At 37.9% G+C, this 13,279-nt stretch overlaps 1 protein-coding gene across 1 annotated transcript in view; it reads left to right on the top strand.

The window, feature by feature from the left end:
* Nucleotides 1-12,799, top strand: part of ZMPSTE24 (zinc metallopeptidase STE24) — a 48,941-nt gene extending 36,142 nt beyond the window's left edge. The window contains exons 8-10 of the mRNA XM_030868036.2: nt 5,152-5,256; nt 7,023-7,166; nt 9,915-12,799. Coding sequence (XP_030723896.1) covers nt 5,152-5,256; nt 7,023-7,166; nt 9,915-10,139 — 474 coding nt within the window. The 3' untranslated portion in view covers nt 10,140-12,799. The remainder of the gene's footprint in view (nt 1-5,151; nt 5,257-7,022; nt 7,167-9,914) is intronic.
* Nucleotides 12,800-13,279: the final 480 nt, after the last annotated feature.

The raw sequence follows: 13,279 nt of genomic DNA, 5'->3' as shown, positions 1-13,279 counted from the left end.
GCGTCTTCGTTTCTGTGCAAGGGCTTTCTCTAGTTGTGGCAAGCGGGGGCCACTCTTCATCGTGGTTATTAAGCATTTTTAGATGTTTTTCAGAGTATGTGTGTGTTGGTGAGTGAATGTGGGTATGCACATGTGAGAGTGTGTGTATAAGATTAAATTGTTCATTGTGTCTTGGCACTATTTAAATTTAATCTGGAAAGTTTATAAACAGTGAGAATTTTATTTGGCTTTGTAAACATTATATTTTATCATTCATATGACCACCTACCATTTAGGTTTAGTTATTTTATTTAATTAATTTATTTTTATGCGGCGTGCAGGAACTTAGTTCCCAGACCAGGGATCGAACCTGTGCCCCCTGCAGTGGAAGCATGGAGTCCTAACCACTGGACCACCAGGGAATTCCCTATGTTTAGTTATTTTAAAACCAGTACTATAATAATATGCAAATGATTACATATCTGTTGACTAAAAAATTGTTTATTAGATAAATGTTGAATAATTTACTTTTATAGTTATAGCTGTGTGAAAGTTGAAAGCACAGGTCTCTGGCATCAGACTACTTGGCTTCACATCCCAGGTTTTCTGTTTATTGGCTGTGTGGCCATAGGAAAATTAGTTAATTTCTCTGTACCTAGATTTTCTCATCTTTATATTTTTATTTTTTTAATTAATTTTTATTAATTAATTGCTTTACAATGTTGTGTTAGCCGCCACTGCACAAGAAAATGAATCAGCCATACACATACAGATATCCCCTCCCTTTTGGACCTCCCTCCCATTTAGGTTACCACAGTGCATTAGGTAGAGTCCCCTATGCTATACAGTATGTTCCCATCAGTTGTCTAGATTTTCTCATCTTTAAAGGGCAGTAATAAGTGTACTTATCTAATATGGTGATTATGATGTATAAATGAGTTATAATACAGTATTTAGCACAGAGGACCTGGTACATAGTCACTGTTTAATAAATGTTAGCAACTTTGTTGTTACTTTTTTAATCTTTCCTGGCCTATTCTTCATATGTGTTGAAGGAAAAAAAAATATGTATGCATGTGTATGTATATATTTTTGTGTGTATATGTGTGTGTGTGTGTTTACATATATATTTGTAATGTTGGTTTGAGAGGCTATCATAAAGTTAGGGAAGCAGAACTCCAATAAATTTTAACATTAAATTTTACTTTATTAAAGTAACACAAACATACTGTTTAGAAGTTCAGAGTACAAAAAAAGCATATAATAAAATATAGCAGTTTCATGTTTCTCGCTTCTCTGTGCTGCTCACGTGCTGCCAGGGCCCTTTCCCCACAGACTGCAACTCTTTTAGCTTCTTCTGATATTTACACATATCATTTTCTATATTGTATGTGTACTATTACTTATTGACCCTATCTCTCTCTTTTTTTTTTTTTCCTGCACCGCATGGCATGTGACATCTTAGTTTCCCCAGCCAGGGAACCACCCCGCGCCCCCTGCAGTGGAAGCACAGAGTCTTAACCACTGGGCCGCCAGCGAAGTCCCTGACACTATTATCTCTTGACTTTCACTTACGGTAGATGAGGATTTAGCTCTTGTCCTAACATCCGCTCTGCTCCTCCCTTCCCTCAATTCTTCCAATATAGTCCTGTTACAGTTCTTGGTTTAATCAGTATCAAAACATTTTTGTAAACATTATTGTAAAACAGTGTTGTACCTATTCACTGCTGAGCATGCCTTACCTTTTTTCCCTCTTGCTTAATAATTGCTTTTTTTTTAAGTGTGCTTAGTTTTCCTTTTATCTTTTTGCTAATTCTTCTCACAACTTCTGCTGTCCTTCAGTATAATTTCCTACAAGTTTAATTGCATCATTAACCTTATTAGTTTTAGTCCCCCTCATCCCTGCCACACCCCAAAAGAGATCTCTATTTTCTTTCTTTGGGGTGGTTTCTCTGAAGCCCTGCTCTTCAGTTCTCATACTGGACTTCCCTTGTGCTCATCCTTGATTCCAAGTTGATTTGCTGTGTTCTCTTGATAGTGTACATCTTCTACTAGTTTCATCAGGTTAAAAAGATGGTATGGTGACTGAGAGTGTGATCATGGCAGCCCTTAACAGATTTTCTTTCGAGTCACACTGTTCAAATCTGGATGGGTTACGCTCTCTAGCTGGTGTATAGATGTCATTCTGGGGTTGCCCTTTACCATTAGAGATTTCCTTCACTTCTCTCCTACATTGGGTCTCCTGTGTTCTGTATTCCATGACTTTTTGTTCCTTAATTTACTCCTTCATTTTGGTAAAGAACATCCTCAATCCAGTACCTTCCTGAGAAAGACTGCATAGTAAAGTTTTTGAGTCCTGGCATCCAAATGCCTTCACTTTTCTGTCACATTCTTTTCTGTCACTTTGACTGGGGTTTAGATTTCTAGATTGGAAATACTTTTTCTTCAAGATCGTGAAGGCATTGTTCCATCGTCTTTTTTTTTTAATTGCTTTATTTTAAAAAATTAATTAATTAATTTTTTGGCCGCACCACACAGCTTGTGGGATCTCAGTTCCCCTACCAGGGATAGAACTTGGGCTGCAACAGTGAAAGCCCGGAATCCTAACCATTAGGCCACCAGGGAACTCTCTCCATTGTCTTCTTGATTTCAACATTGCTGGTGAGGTGTCTGAAACCATTCAGTTTACTTATCCTTAGTATGTTACCTTAATTTTTATGCTTCTAGGAAATTGTTGGCTCCTTTCTCTGTGTTCTGAAATTTCACATGCCTTGGTGTGAGCCTTGTTTTTAAATTGAAGTATAGTTGATTTGCAATATTATATTAGTTTCTAATGGACAACATAGTGGGTCTGTTTTTACCCATTGTGCTGGGTATGCATTGGGCCCTTTTAATTTGGAAGTTGAGGTTCTTTGGTACTAGGAAACTTTCTGGAATTGTTTTGTTGATGATTTTCTCCTCTCCATTTTTTTATTCTCTCTTTTCAGAGTTCCTATTATTTGAATGTTGGCTTCCTTATATTGAACTTTCTTAGCTTTTCTCTCCTGCTTTTCCATTTCTTTATTTCTTCTATTTTCTGGGAGATTCCATCATCTCCCAACCTTTTTCTTTTTTAAATAAATTTATTTATTTATTTTTGGCTGCATTGGGTCTTCCTTGCTGTGCGTGGGCTTCTCATTGTGGTGGCTTCTCTTGCTGCGGAGCACGGGCTCTAGGCGCGTGGGCTCAGTAGTTGTGGCTCGCGGGCTCTAGAGTGTAGGCTCATTAGTTGTGGCGCAAAGGCTTAGTTGCTCCACAGCATGTGAAATCTTCCCAGACTAGGGCTCGAATCCGTGTCCCTTGCATTGGCAGGCGGATTCTTAACCACTGTGCCACCAGGGAAGTCCTTCCAATCATTCTATTAAGCTTTAATTTCCAAGATTTATTTTTCTCTGAATTTCCCATTTTTACACTATCCTCTGTTTTTCCACGAATATAATATCTTATCTCTGAATTTTCTCCTTCTATAATTTCTGTTTCTTCCATACTGCATTTTTTTCTGTATCTGGTCTTCCATCTTAACAGCTTACTTACCTTGTATACCTGATAATCCTTGTTCGTGTACTCCTTAGTAAAGGAATGGGACTGAAAACCTGATTGGAATCTCTGAGCCTGTAGATAAGGCTTATCAACTTTGAGCTTCACTGTAGCTTGGCTTGGATGTGCTTGTAGTTGAGGAATACCTGCTGTTAGTATCTTCAGGTCTTTCCTGGTAGAATGGTCAGTTCCCAGGGAGTACTCTTCTAGTCTTTTGCCTGGTGGGTAGTTATCTGGGAGCCAGGTATGGGGAGAGGACTAGTTTGGGAGAGGGAGTTCTCAGTGTTCAGTGTACCATACCATTAGGTAAGCAAATACATGGTCTGTTGCTAGTGTACCCAGGCCCTCAACTATGTCGAACTCCCAGTTGAAGTGTCCTATTCTTTTGCCCTATCCAGGGAGAATGAGCTTTCAGGCTTTTGCCAGAACGAGGAGGAGCACTTGCCTTTTGGTGTGGAGTTGGAGAAGGAATCTGGAGCTTTAACCATTTCTCACACAGCTCTCAATTCTTATTTCAGCCACCACCTCCTGTTCCCCAGTTCCAGAATTACCTGGTACTGTTAGTTCTCGAGCCCTTTAAAGACTGTCAGTGTTAATCAGTGTTCTCAGCCAGTGTAAATCAGGCTGGTTCTCTTTTCTCCACTGCTAGCTTATGATGTAACTTCCTTTGGCCTGCCTAGTCTATTATCATTTGTCTGTCTGCTTTCCTGCTTCCAAAATGTTGTTGCTCTTGCCACCTCACCTGTTTTCCCTATCCTTGTGGGTTTATATCTTAAAAAAAAACAACTCTTGATTGTAGTTTTACTGGAGTTTTTAGAGGGAATAAAATTAGATGTGAATGTTCCCTCTGCCATCTTAGCTTGGAAGTCTCAGTTTTTTAAAGAGCATTTCCTGGTGTTTTTGGGGGTCATAAGTGACATGTCCTTATTAGCAGATAATTTGGAAAATAGGAAAGATATGAAATAAACATCACTGTAATTCTACCATATAGAAAAACTATTGTTGACATTTCGATATACTTTCAGTCTGTTTTCTATATTTGTGTATTTTTACATACACATTTGCATTTTTTCATAATTGGAATCATACTATATATTTTTAGTTTTGTTTCCTGCTTTCTTCACCTAATGAGCCATTTTCCCATGTCAGAACATAATCTTTGAAAACATCTAGTGGCTATTCATCTAGTGGATGTATAACATAAATGTTATTTGGCACTATCATGAGCAGTTTCCCATGTTGCAACATAATCTTTGAAAGCAAAATTTCTAATGGGTTTATAATATGGCTGTCACATGACTGTGTCATGATTTATTTAACTATTGTCCTATTGATAAATATTTATATATTTTTTAATCTAAAGTAGACTCATGAAGTCAGAATATGTCTGTCTTGTTCATGATTCTGTGTTCAAGCTTAACCCGGTGTTTAATGTGGAGTGGTTCAGGGAATGTTTTGTTAAGTGAATGAACAGTTCTGCACAAAAGTCCGATTGTTTTCTTAAGTTAGAATCTAAGAAGGTCTCTTTCTGGGTTAAAAGGTATAAACTTTTTGAAGTTTGTTGATAATTTATTTTCAATTTGTTCTTCGATTCAGAATAAGAAACAAGGATGTAAAAATGAGGAAGTGCTTGCTGTGCTAGGCCATGAACTGGGGCACTGGAAGTTGGGACACACAGTCAAAAATATCATTATTAGCCAGGTAAGTTTGGAGTGACAATTCTCTTTTTATGACAGGATAGTCAAATTATAAATATAGCAGGCATGAGAGTTCATATAGTAGAGAGGTTAATACAGACTCTGTAGCCAGGCTTCACATCACGGCTCCCTGACTTACTACCTGTGTGACCTCAGGCAAGTTCCTGAGCCTCTCTCTGCCTCCATTCCCTTATTGAGTGATGATATCTCATAGGACTGATGTAACAATTAAATGAGTTAATATACGTAAAGAATTTGGAGTAGTACCTGGAATATGGTAAGTACTATAGAAGTATTTATTGTTATCATCATCGTCATCGTCACCACCTCCTGAGTCACTCGGCTAAGGAGCTGTGAAGATCAAAAGGAGTGAGCCCAGATAACTTGGGTATTAAAATACTTTTTTTTTTTTTTTTTTTTGCGGTACGCGGGCCTCTGACTGTTGCGGCCTCTCCCGTTGCGGAGCACAGGCTCCAGACGCGCAGGCTCAGCGGCCATGGCTCACGGGCCCAGCCGCTCCGCGGCATGTGGGATCTTCCCAGACCGGGGCACGAACCTGTGTCCCCTGCATCGGCAGGCGGACTCTCAACCACTGCGCCACCGGGGAAGCCCTAAAATACTTTTTAAAGAACATTTTTTCTCTTTTAAAAAAGTCATTATAGGGGCTTCCCTGGAGCGGAAAAAAGTCATTCTATACCCATAGGAAAAAAAATTGGAAAAGGTAGTAAATATAAAGCACATAACAATTTCTGTAATATTCCGCTTCTGGGTATTAATACCACTAAACCAGCAGAGTGACCACAGTTTTAAGGCTCTAAGTGAAGTAGCACTGTGTTTTGTTGACTGGTTCTGAGCATATATGGCCTCAACTGAGACTTAAATGGGTCTTTGTACCTTTCTAAAAGGCCAGCTGGTTCTGGGTGATGGATTGTATGGGAAGACTTGTGTACCCCTGTACGTACCTTCCTGTTGCCTTACATCTATAGGTATAAAAATGAATTCCTTGGCGGGAAGCTATGTTGTACGGATACATGGCAGTGAGTAAGACATTAAATAAGTCCAAATCCAAGTTTAATGTAAGTTATTCAGTTTAATAAGGAAAATCACTGCTGCTTTCATGAAGGAAGGGGTCCAATAGAATCAGCCTACCATGAGGGTGGTGGACTGGTCCCTGAGGTACCTCATCAGGGCCGGGGTTGATTGCCTCTTCTGAAAAATTGTACACTCAGCAAGAGCCAGTGGGGGGATGTCTGTGTTGCTGATTAATGCATTGATTCCATCCCTATCACCATGGCCACTCTGTTCATGAGCCCTTGACCAAGTCCTAGAGTGGCTAAGGAAAGAAGCTGGCTAACATCTGCAGAGCAGATATCTTCTCCACCTGATCATTGAGAGGGCCTTCTCTACCGTGGAACGCTTTTGGTGAACATTCACGTTAGACCTAAGTATTATCATACTCTGGGCTAATTTTGGAAGTTTTACCACATACCCCTTTCCAGATCTTCTTGTTAGCCATCCACTAGTTTGTTCCAAGGTCCTAGTCATCCAGCTAAACCATTATTTGTCCACTAACATGAATTAGTGTATATATCCTCAGCTCAGGCCCTCTCTCCTTCTAGAATAAAAGTAAAACTATAAAACTACCTAAATAACTTTTTCTGTGATTACACTAACATCATTCTTAAAATCACATCATGATGTCTTGTTCTATTGATCCCACAGTGAAATCAGCTTAGAAATAACTTAGAAATTTTGTATCCTTCTTTCTAGATGAATTCTTTCCTGTGTTTTTTCTTGTTTGCTGTATTAATTGGTCGAAAGGAGCTTTTTGTTGCATTTGGTTTTTATGACAGCCAACCCACTCTAATTGGACTATTGATCATCTTCCAGTTTATTTTTTCACCTTACAATGAGGTAACGTATACTCTTTAAAATTATCTCACATATGCCCTTGTCTATTTCAAATCTAGAACCTTTAGGGTAGTGAAAAAACAGAACAAAACTATAGTTTTAACAAGCAGATGAAACAAAGTTTTAGTCGCTTGATTTACTAGCTAGTATAAGAAAGTAGCAGAAAAACCCAATCCCAAATAATAAGTGCTTGCATACTGTTAGGGGAAAAAAAAAAGTGGAGAATTAGACTTTAGTGGTGAAAACCTTGATATAACAGGTACCTAGAGACTTGGTAGATGGAGATTAACTATCGGAATGCTATGTCCTAAACCACATATTCACCAGTGCTTGGGTGAAAACCTTCTGTGTGTGAAGGGACAAAGCAAATATAATTGAGTGTAAGTATGACTGGATAAGGGAGGCTGTATGACAGTGTTCCTCTGATTGTATTCCCTGACCACCTGATTCATAGTAGCCTTAGCATCCCACCCCACACCCTCTGAATCAGAATTGGGTGTTTTATGATAAGTGTAGTTTAAGAACCACTCAGTAGGGGGACTCCGTATATGTGATAAGACATAGATTAATGAGACTGTATATGAATAAATCCAGTGATGGCAACATGTCCTGATACTAATTGATTAGACTTCCACATTAAGCCAAGAAATAGTATCGGGGATCTCGAGATGTCTCCATTCAGAAGAATTCTTTCTTGGGACAGGTTGTAGAGTCAAGGTTTTAACTTTCTCCGTAAAAGGTGGGGGTGGGCTGGGGTGTAAGGCACCAGCAAAGAAAAATGGAGAGGAATAGATCATGTTTGTATAGCGTTGTCCTCAGAATCTACATTCATTTTCAGAGAACTGAGATTTATTATCTTTAAACTCTAAATGTTTTAATTTTTTATTTTACCTTTTGCTGAGAGTATAAAATGCTGTATATAGACTGTTACTTCTTAAAGAGGTTATAGAACACCTTATAGTGGTAATTGTCATTTCTGTCTTCAGTCACAATTCAGGAATGCCTTAAGGACACTGAGTTATGTATATGAAATGCCCCAGACTGCTTTGCTCTTTAAGCAGTTATGCTGTTTGTTTGTTTATTTATTTGTTTAACTAATTTTCTTATCTCTTCGCTCACTGTCAGGCTGATAATCCTTGCTAATATCAGTGTAACTTTCTGTTATGGTCATTATCTGTTTATAATTTTCTTCTTCAACCAATCATAGACTGGGAAATCAGATAAACTCATTAAGTAAAAGTTACTAGATTTTGACTAAGTGTCCTCTAAGGAAGGCACCAGTAACGTTAGTGGTTCTCCTTTGGGCATCTAATTTGGCCTCTCAGTTTTTGTCTTTGTCTCCTTATATTGAGTAGTTGCGTTCACTTCAAAAAATGTCTAAGTAAATGTGGGGTATTAGAGTAATTTGAAATGCGAGATATTAGCAACTGTTGTAAAAACTTTGGTGAGCCCAGGAGATTCATTTCAAAAAGACTAAGTATTTAAACAGAAAATCTTATGTTTAATGTCAGCATTTAAGAGGTCATTATAGGAAAGACATATTTTCCCAGAAAATGGGGAAATTGCCCCATCAAGAAGAGCTTGGAAACCTACAGCAGAGTAGGTAGGTATAGGTTATATCTGCTTATGTTTCTATTTATGTCTTACAGTGAGATTCAAGGAACAGTTAGCCTGGGACACTTGAAATCAGGAGATAGATACATAGATAGATACATAGATAGATAGATAGATAGATACTAGTTAATGAGTCTGTCCCAAAAAGTACATTCAAGATTTGGAAAGAAATTTCAGGTAGAATTCAGATATTAGCTTTGAACATATCTAAGAAGGTATCAGGAACTCCCAGACTTTATGTTGAAACTCTATATCTGCTAGTGGCAATAAGAGGTACAGAGGAGAGACTTTTTAAACTTTTTTTTTTATTGCTGACATATTTTAAAGTAAGAAATAGACATCATGTCATTCAACCTGTAATACTTCAATATGCAAATAAATTACTTTTCCCTCAAAATTTATATTTTCGGATGAAATTTGTCCTCTTCGTAGTTGTCACCTTCAGGGACTGAACATTTATTCTGATGAAGCTACCATAACTCAGAACACTTTAGAAAATTCTATTTTGAGATTGTCATTAGTGGCTATAATATATATATACGTGTGTGTGTGCGTGTACACACACATATATATATATTAGAATGTTCTCAGTTATCATTTAAAGGTGGATAAGTGAGCAAGAATTTTTTTAAAAAAGAAAAAGAAGAGTCTGAATATAAATCACCACATCTTACCTGTATCTGAGGAAGGTAGTGTCCATGGGCTTTGGAATCATCAAGAATTTCAGCACTGCCACCTTCTAGCAGTGTGACTACAAGCAAGTTATCTCATCTCTCTGAGATACACCTTCCTCATCCGTAAAACAGGAGTAAGAGTAATTACCTTGTAGGATTGTTGGAGAATATGTAAAGTGTCAATTCAGTGCCCAGCACATGGCAGGTTCTCAAATGTTAGTATTTCTTTAAGACTGACATTCCTTTGGACATATATCTGTTTCTGGTCTGTTGGCTTGCTGGGTAAAAGGCTCAATTTTTAATAATTCCCCCACCCTAGGTCCCCTAAATATGAGTGATCTTTCTTTTGGCCTGCTGTTTCTCTTATCCTGAGCCAAACTTCCTCTACAGTTTTGGCTCATGAAACCTTTAGTGACAACAAAGAGGGGAGCAGTGGTTAAAACACTTTTATTTACTTTTTCAGGTTCTTTCTTTTTGCCTAACAGTCCTAAGCCGCAGATTTGAATTTCAAGCTGATGCGTTTGCCAAGAAACTTGGGAAGGCTAAAGACTTATATTCTGCTTTAATCAAACTAAACAAAGATAACTTGGGTTTCCCTGTTTCTGACTGGTTGTTCTCTATGTGGCATTATTCTCATCCTCCGCTACTAGAGAGACTCCAGGCTTTGAAAAATTCAAAACAAGACTGAGTTGCCCAGGGTCTGCAACTGAAGACGTTTCTGATGATTTCTGTCCTGGCAGCATGTTCTGGCTCTTGATGTTTTTAAACTTTTTTTTTTTTAAGAAAAATTATTAAGTATGGAAAAGCCAAGATTTAAATACATTTAATATCTCATTTCAAAAATGATTTTAATAATCCATTTCTTAAAGAAAACACTGGATGAAATTTTGAGGCTTAATGTTTTTAAAGGCTTAGTTTTATCTTTAAAATCTAGTTTACCGTCAACTTGTAAAATCACTTGAGAAAATACAGAACTTGTTTTATTTACATGCTTATATGGAACCTGCATATAAGGCGTCTGGGGGCATATGTTTAAAAGGGAACACACCTCTGAATCCTCTCTGTAAGACAGAAACAGTGGTCCTGAATCACTGTGCTCATACCTAAGTTGAGACTTATTTTTACTTTCATGCTGTTATGATTTAAGCTGGCCAATCAATGTTTTAAATAAGGAAGAAAGCTAATAATTGGTAAGGCTGATGTTTTGTAAATGAAAGTAGTTAGAAATATGCTCTCTCCTGTTCTATCAAATTTCTCTGTTCCCTCTCTTGCTATACACTGTTCAGGAGTTTCTAATAATGCTTTGAAATTAGGAATTATGTACAGAATGTTTTAAATCACTGGGTTTTGTTTTTGTTTTTAAGAAAGTCTTTCTCTTTCTTTCCACCTGGTGGGTATGATCCCATTAGGGGTAAACGAGTATTTTTCTAAACATTCAGCTTTTTCTCATTCATACTCTTGTATTCAATAAATAGTGCATCCTTTTACTTAGCAAAAATTGCCATGTTGAACAGGCTTTGCTATTTTAAAAGTGGGAGAATGTGGAAAGAAGAAGAAATGACATTTTAAGAGATGTAAGATTGAAATACTGATGATTCTCTTATGATGTTACAGGGAAAAAATATAATTTTCTATCTCTTTCAAGGACAGAAGAGTTTTCGTTTTTATTTTTCTAAGTTTTGTCAGTAAGTCTTAAGTGCTATTTAATCAGGCCTGATTCCATTTTAGAAAATTATAGTTCTTGATATGCTGACAAGTTTTATTTTCAAAACAAATGTCATGAAAGATTTCCAGTTTTTGAAGCTGCATGTTTGACTGATTCAAATCTCTGTCCACTTTCTGAATGAGACCCAACTTTGTGCCTAGAGCTCCCACCCGCTGGTGATGTGTACCTTCTGGGCATTTATTCCAAAGTGGGATCAACTGTGCGTGCTTGGTATCTGGCCAGGAAGTCTTTTGCTCAGCTGATATTTGGGTGATGTCTTTACATGGAAATATAATAAAAATAAACATCTAGTTTAGTACCGTATTATTTATTTTCCTAAGGCTGAAGAGGAACAGTGCTATGATTTGATCCAGCATCTTTCATCTGTGAATTCATGCTGTGATAACTGCCTTTCCTTCCTTCCGTGCCTTTAAATACAAATTTCAGCTCTGCACAAGTGAAACATTAAAAATTGCCAGTGCATATTGATGTTCTTTGTCTTTAATTTGACAAAATTTGTCTGTCATTTGTTACCTAGTAGATATATGTTTATTACCCTAGAGGAACCAAGTGCTAGTACTGGGTTGGCCAAAAAGTGCCTTCGGTTTTTAAGTAAAAATAAAAGACACATTTTTCATTTTCACCAAGAACCTCTTATTGAAAAATGTATTCGCCCTTTTGTTCCACTACCTTCTGCCATTTTTCAGGCAACTTCATAATTCCATCTTCCCAAAACATTTTATCTTTTTGAGCAAAGAACTGTTCCAGGTGCCTTTTACAGTCTTCCAGGGAATTGAAATTTTTTCCATTAAGAGAATTTTGTAAAGACCAAAATAAATGGAAATCTGAAGGTGCAATGTCTGGTGAATATGGTGGATGAATCAGAACTTCCCATCCAAGCTATAACAGTTTTGCCTGGTCGTCAAGGAAACACGCGGCCTTGTGTCATCCTGACGGAAGCTTACGCGTTTTCTGTTGACTAATTCTGTACACTTTTCTCATCGAGTGCTGCTTTCAGTTGGTCTAATTGGGAGCAGTACTTGTTGGAATTAATCGTTTGGTTTTCTGAAAGGAGCTCTTAATAGAGGACTCCTCTCCAATCCCACCATATACACAACATCACCTTCTTTGGCTGAAGACCGGCCTTTGGTGTGGTTGGTGGTGGTTCATTTCACTTGCCCCACGATCTCTTCCATTCCACGTTCTCGTACAGTATCCACTTTTCATCGCCCGTCACAATTTGTTTTAAAAATGGAACTTTTCATTACATTTAAGTAGAGAATCGCATGTGGAAATATGATCAAGAAGGTTTATTTCGCTTAACTTATATGAAGCCCAAACATCAAAGCGATGAACATATCCAAGCTGGTGCAGATGATTTTCAACGCTTGATTTGGATATTTTGAGTATGTCGGCTATCTCCTGCGTGGTATAACGTTGATTGTTCTCAATTAATGTCTCGATTTGATCGCTGTCAACTTCAACTGGTCTACACGACTGTGGAGGCTCGTCCACCGAGAAATCTCCAGCACGAAACCTCGCAAACCACTTTTGACACATTCGATCAGTCACGGCACCTTCTCCACACACTGCACAAATTTTTTTTTTTTGCATTTCGTTGCGTTTTTACCTATCTTGAAATAATAAAGCATAATATGCTGAAAATGTTGCTCTTTTCTTCCATCTTCAGTATTAAAATGGCTACATAAAAATTCACCAACTTTGATAAGTCTTTTTTTAAACGCACACTGATATGACAGCTGTCACGTACAGTCTAACAAAATTGTTTTGAATGAAGTTAAAGACAACTAAGTGCTACTAGAGCCATCTGATGGAAAAAACAGAATGAACCTTTTGGCCAACCCACTACGTGAAGAGTAGTGTGAAGGAGCGGCCTGAGTGCCCAGTGGCAGCAGGACCATCACTGCACCTCACTCGGAGTCCTCTTCAGTGCTCCACTCCAGAGTGCCACTTGCTGGTGTTTTCTCAGAAGTGTCATTCAGAACCATTCCTTCTCCATTCCCATAACCTCTCATTGCCTTAGGCCTGTTTGGTCTGCTCCAGCTGCCTCTTTAGTCTTCCTTTCATGTGGCAGCAGTAACTAGCTTTTTTTTTGGGGGGGG

This window comes from Globicephala melas, chromosome 1 (assembly GCF_963455315.2).
Source record: "Globicephala melas chromosome 1, mGloMel1.2, whole genome shotgun sequence".
NCBI lineage: Eukaryota > Metazoa > Chordata > Mammalia > Artiodactyla > Delphinidae > Globicephala > Globicephala melas.
This window is presented reverse-complemented; position numbering and strand designations above follow the sequence as displayed.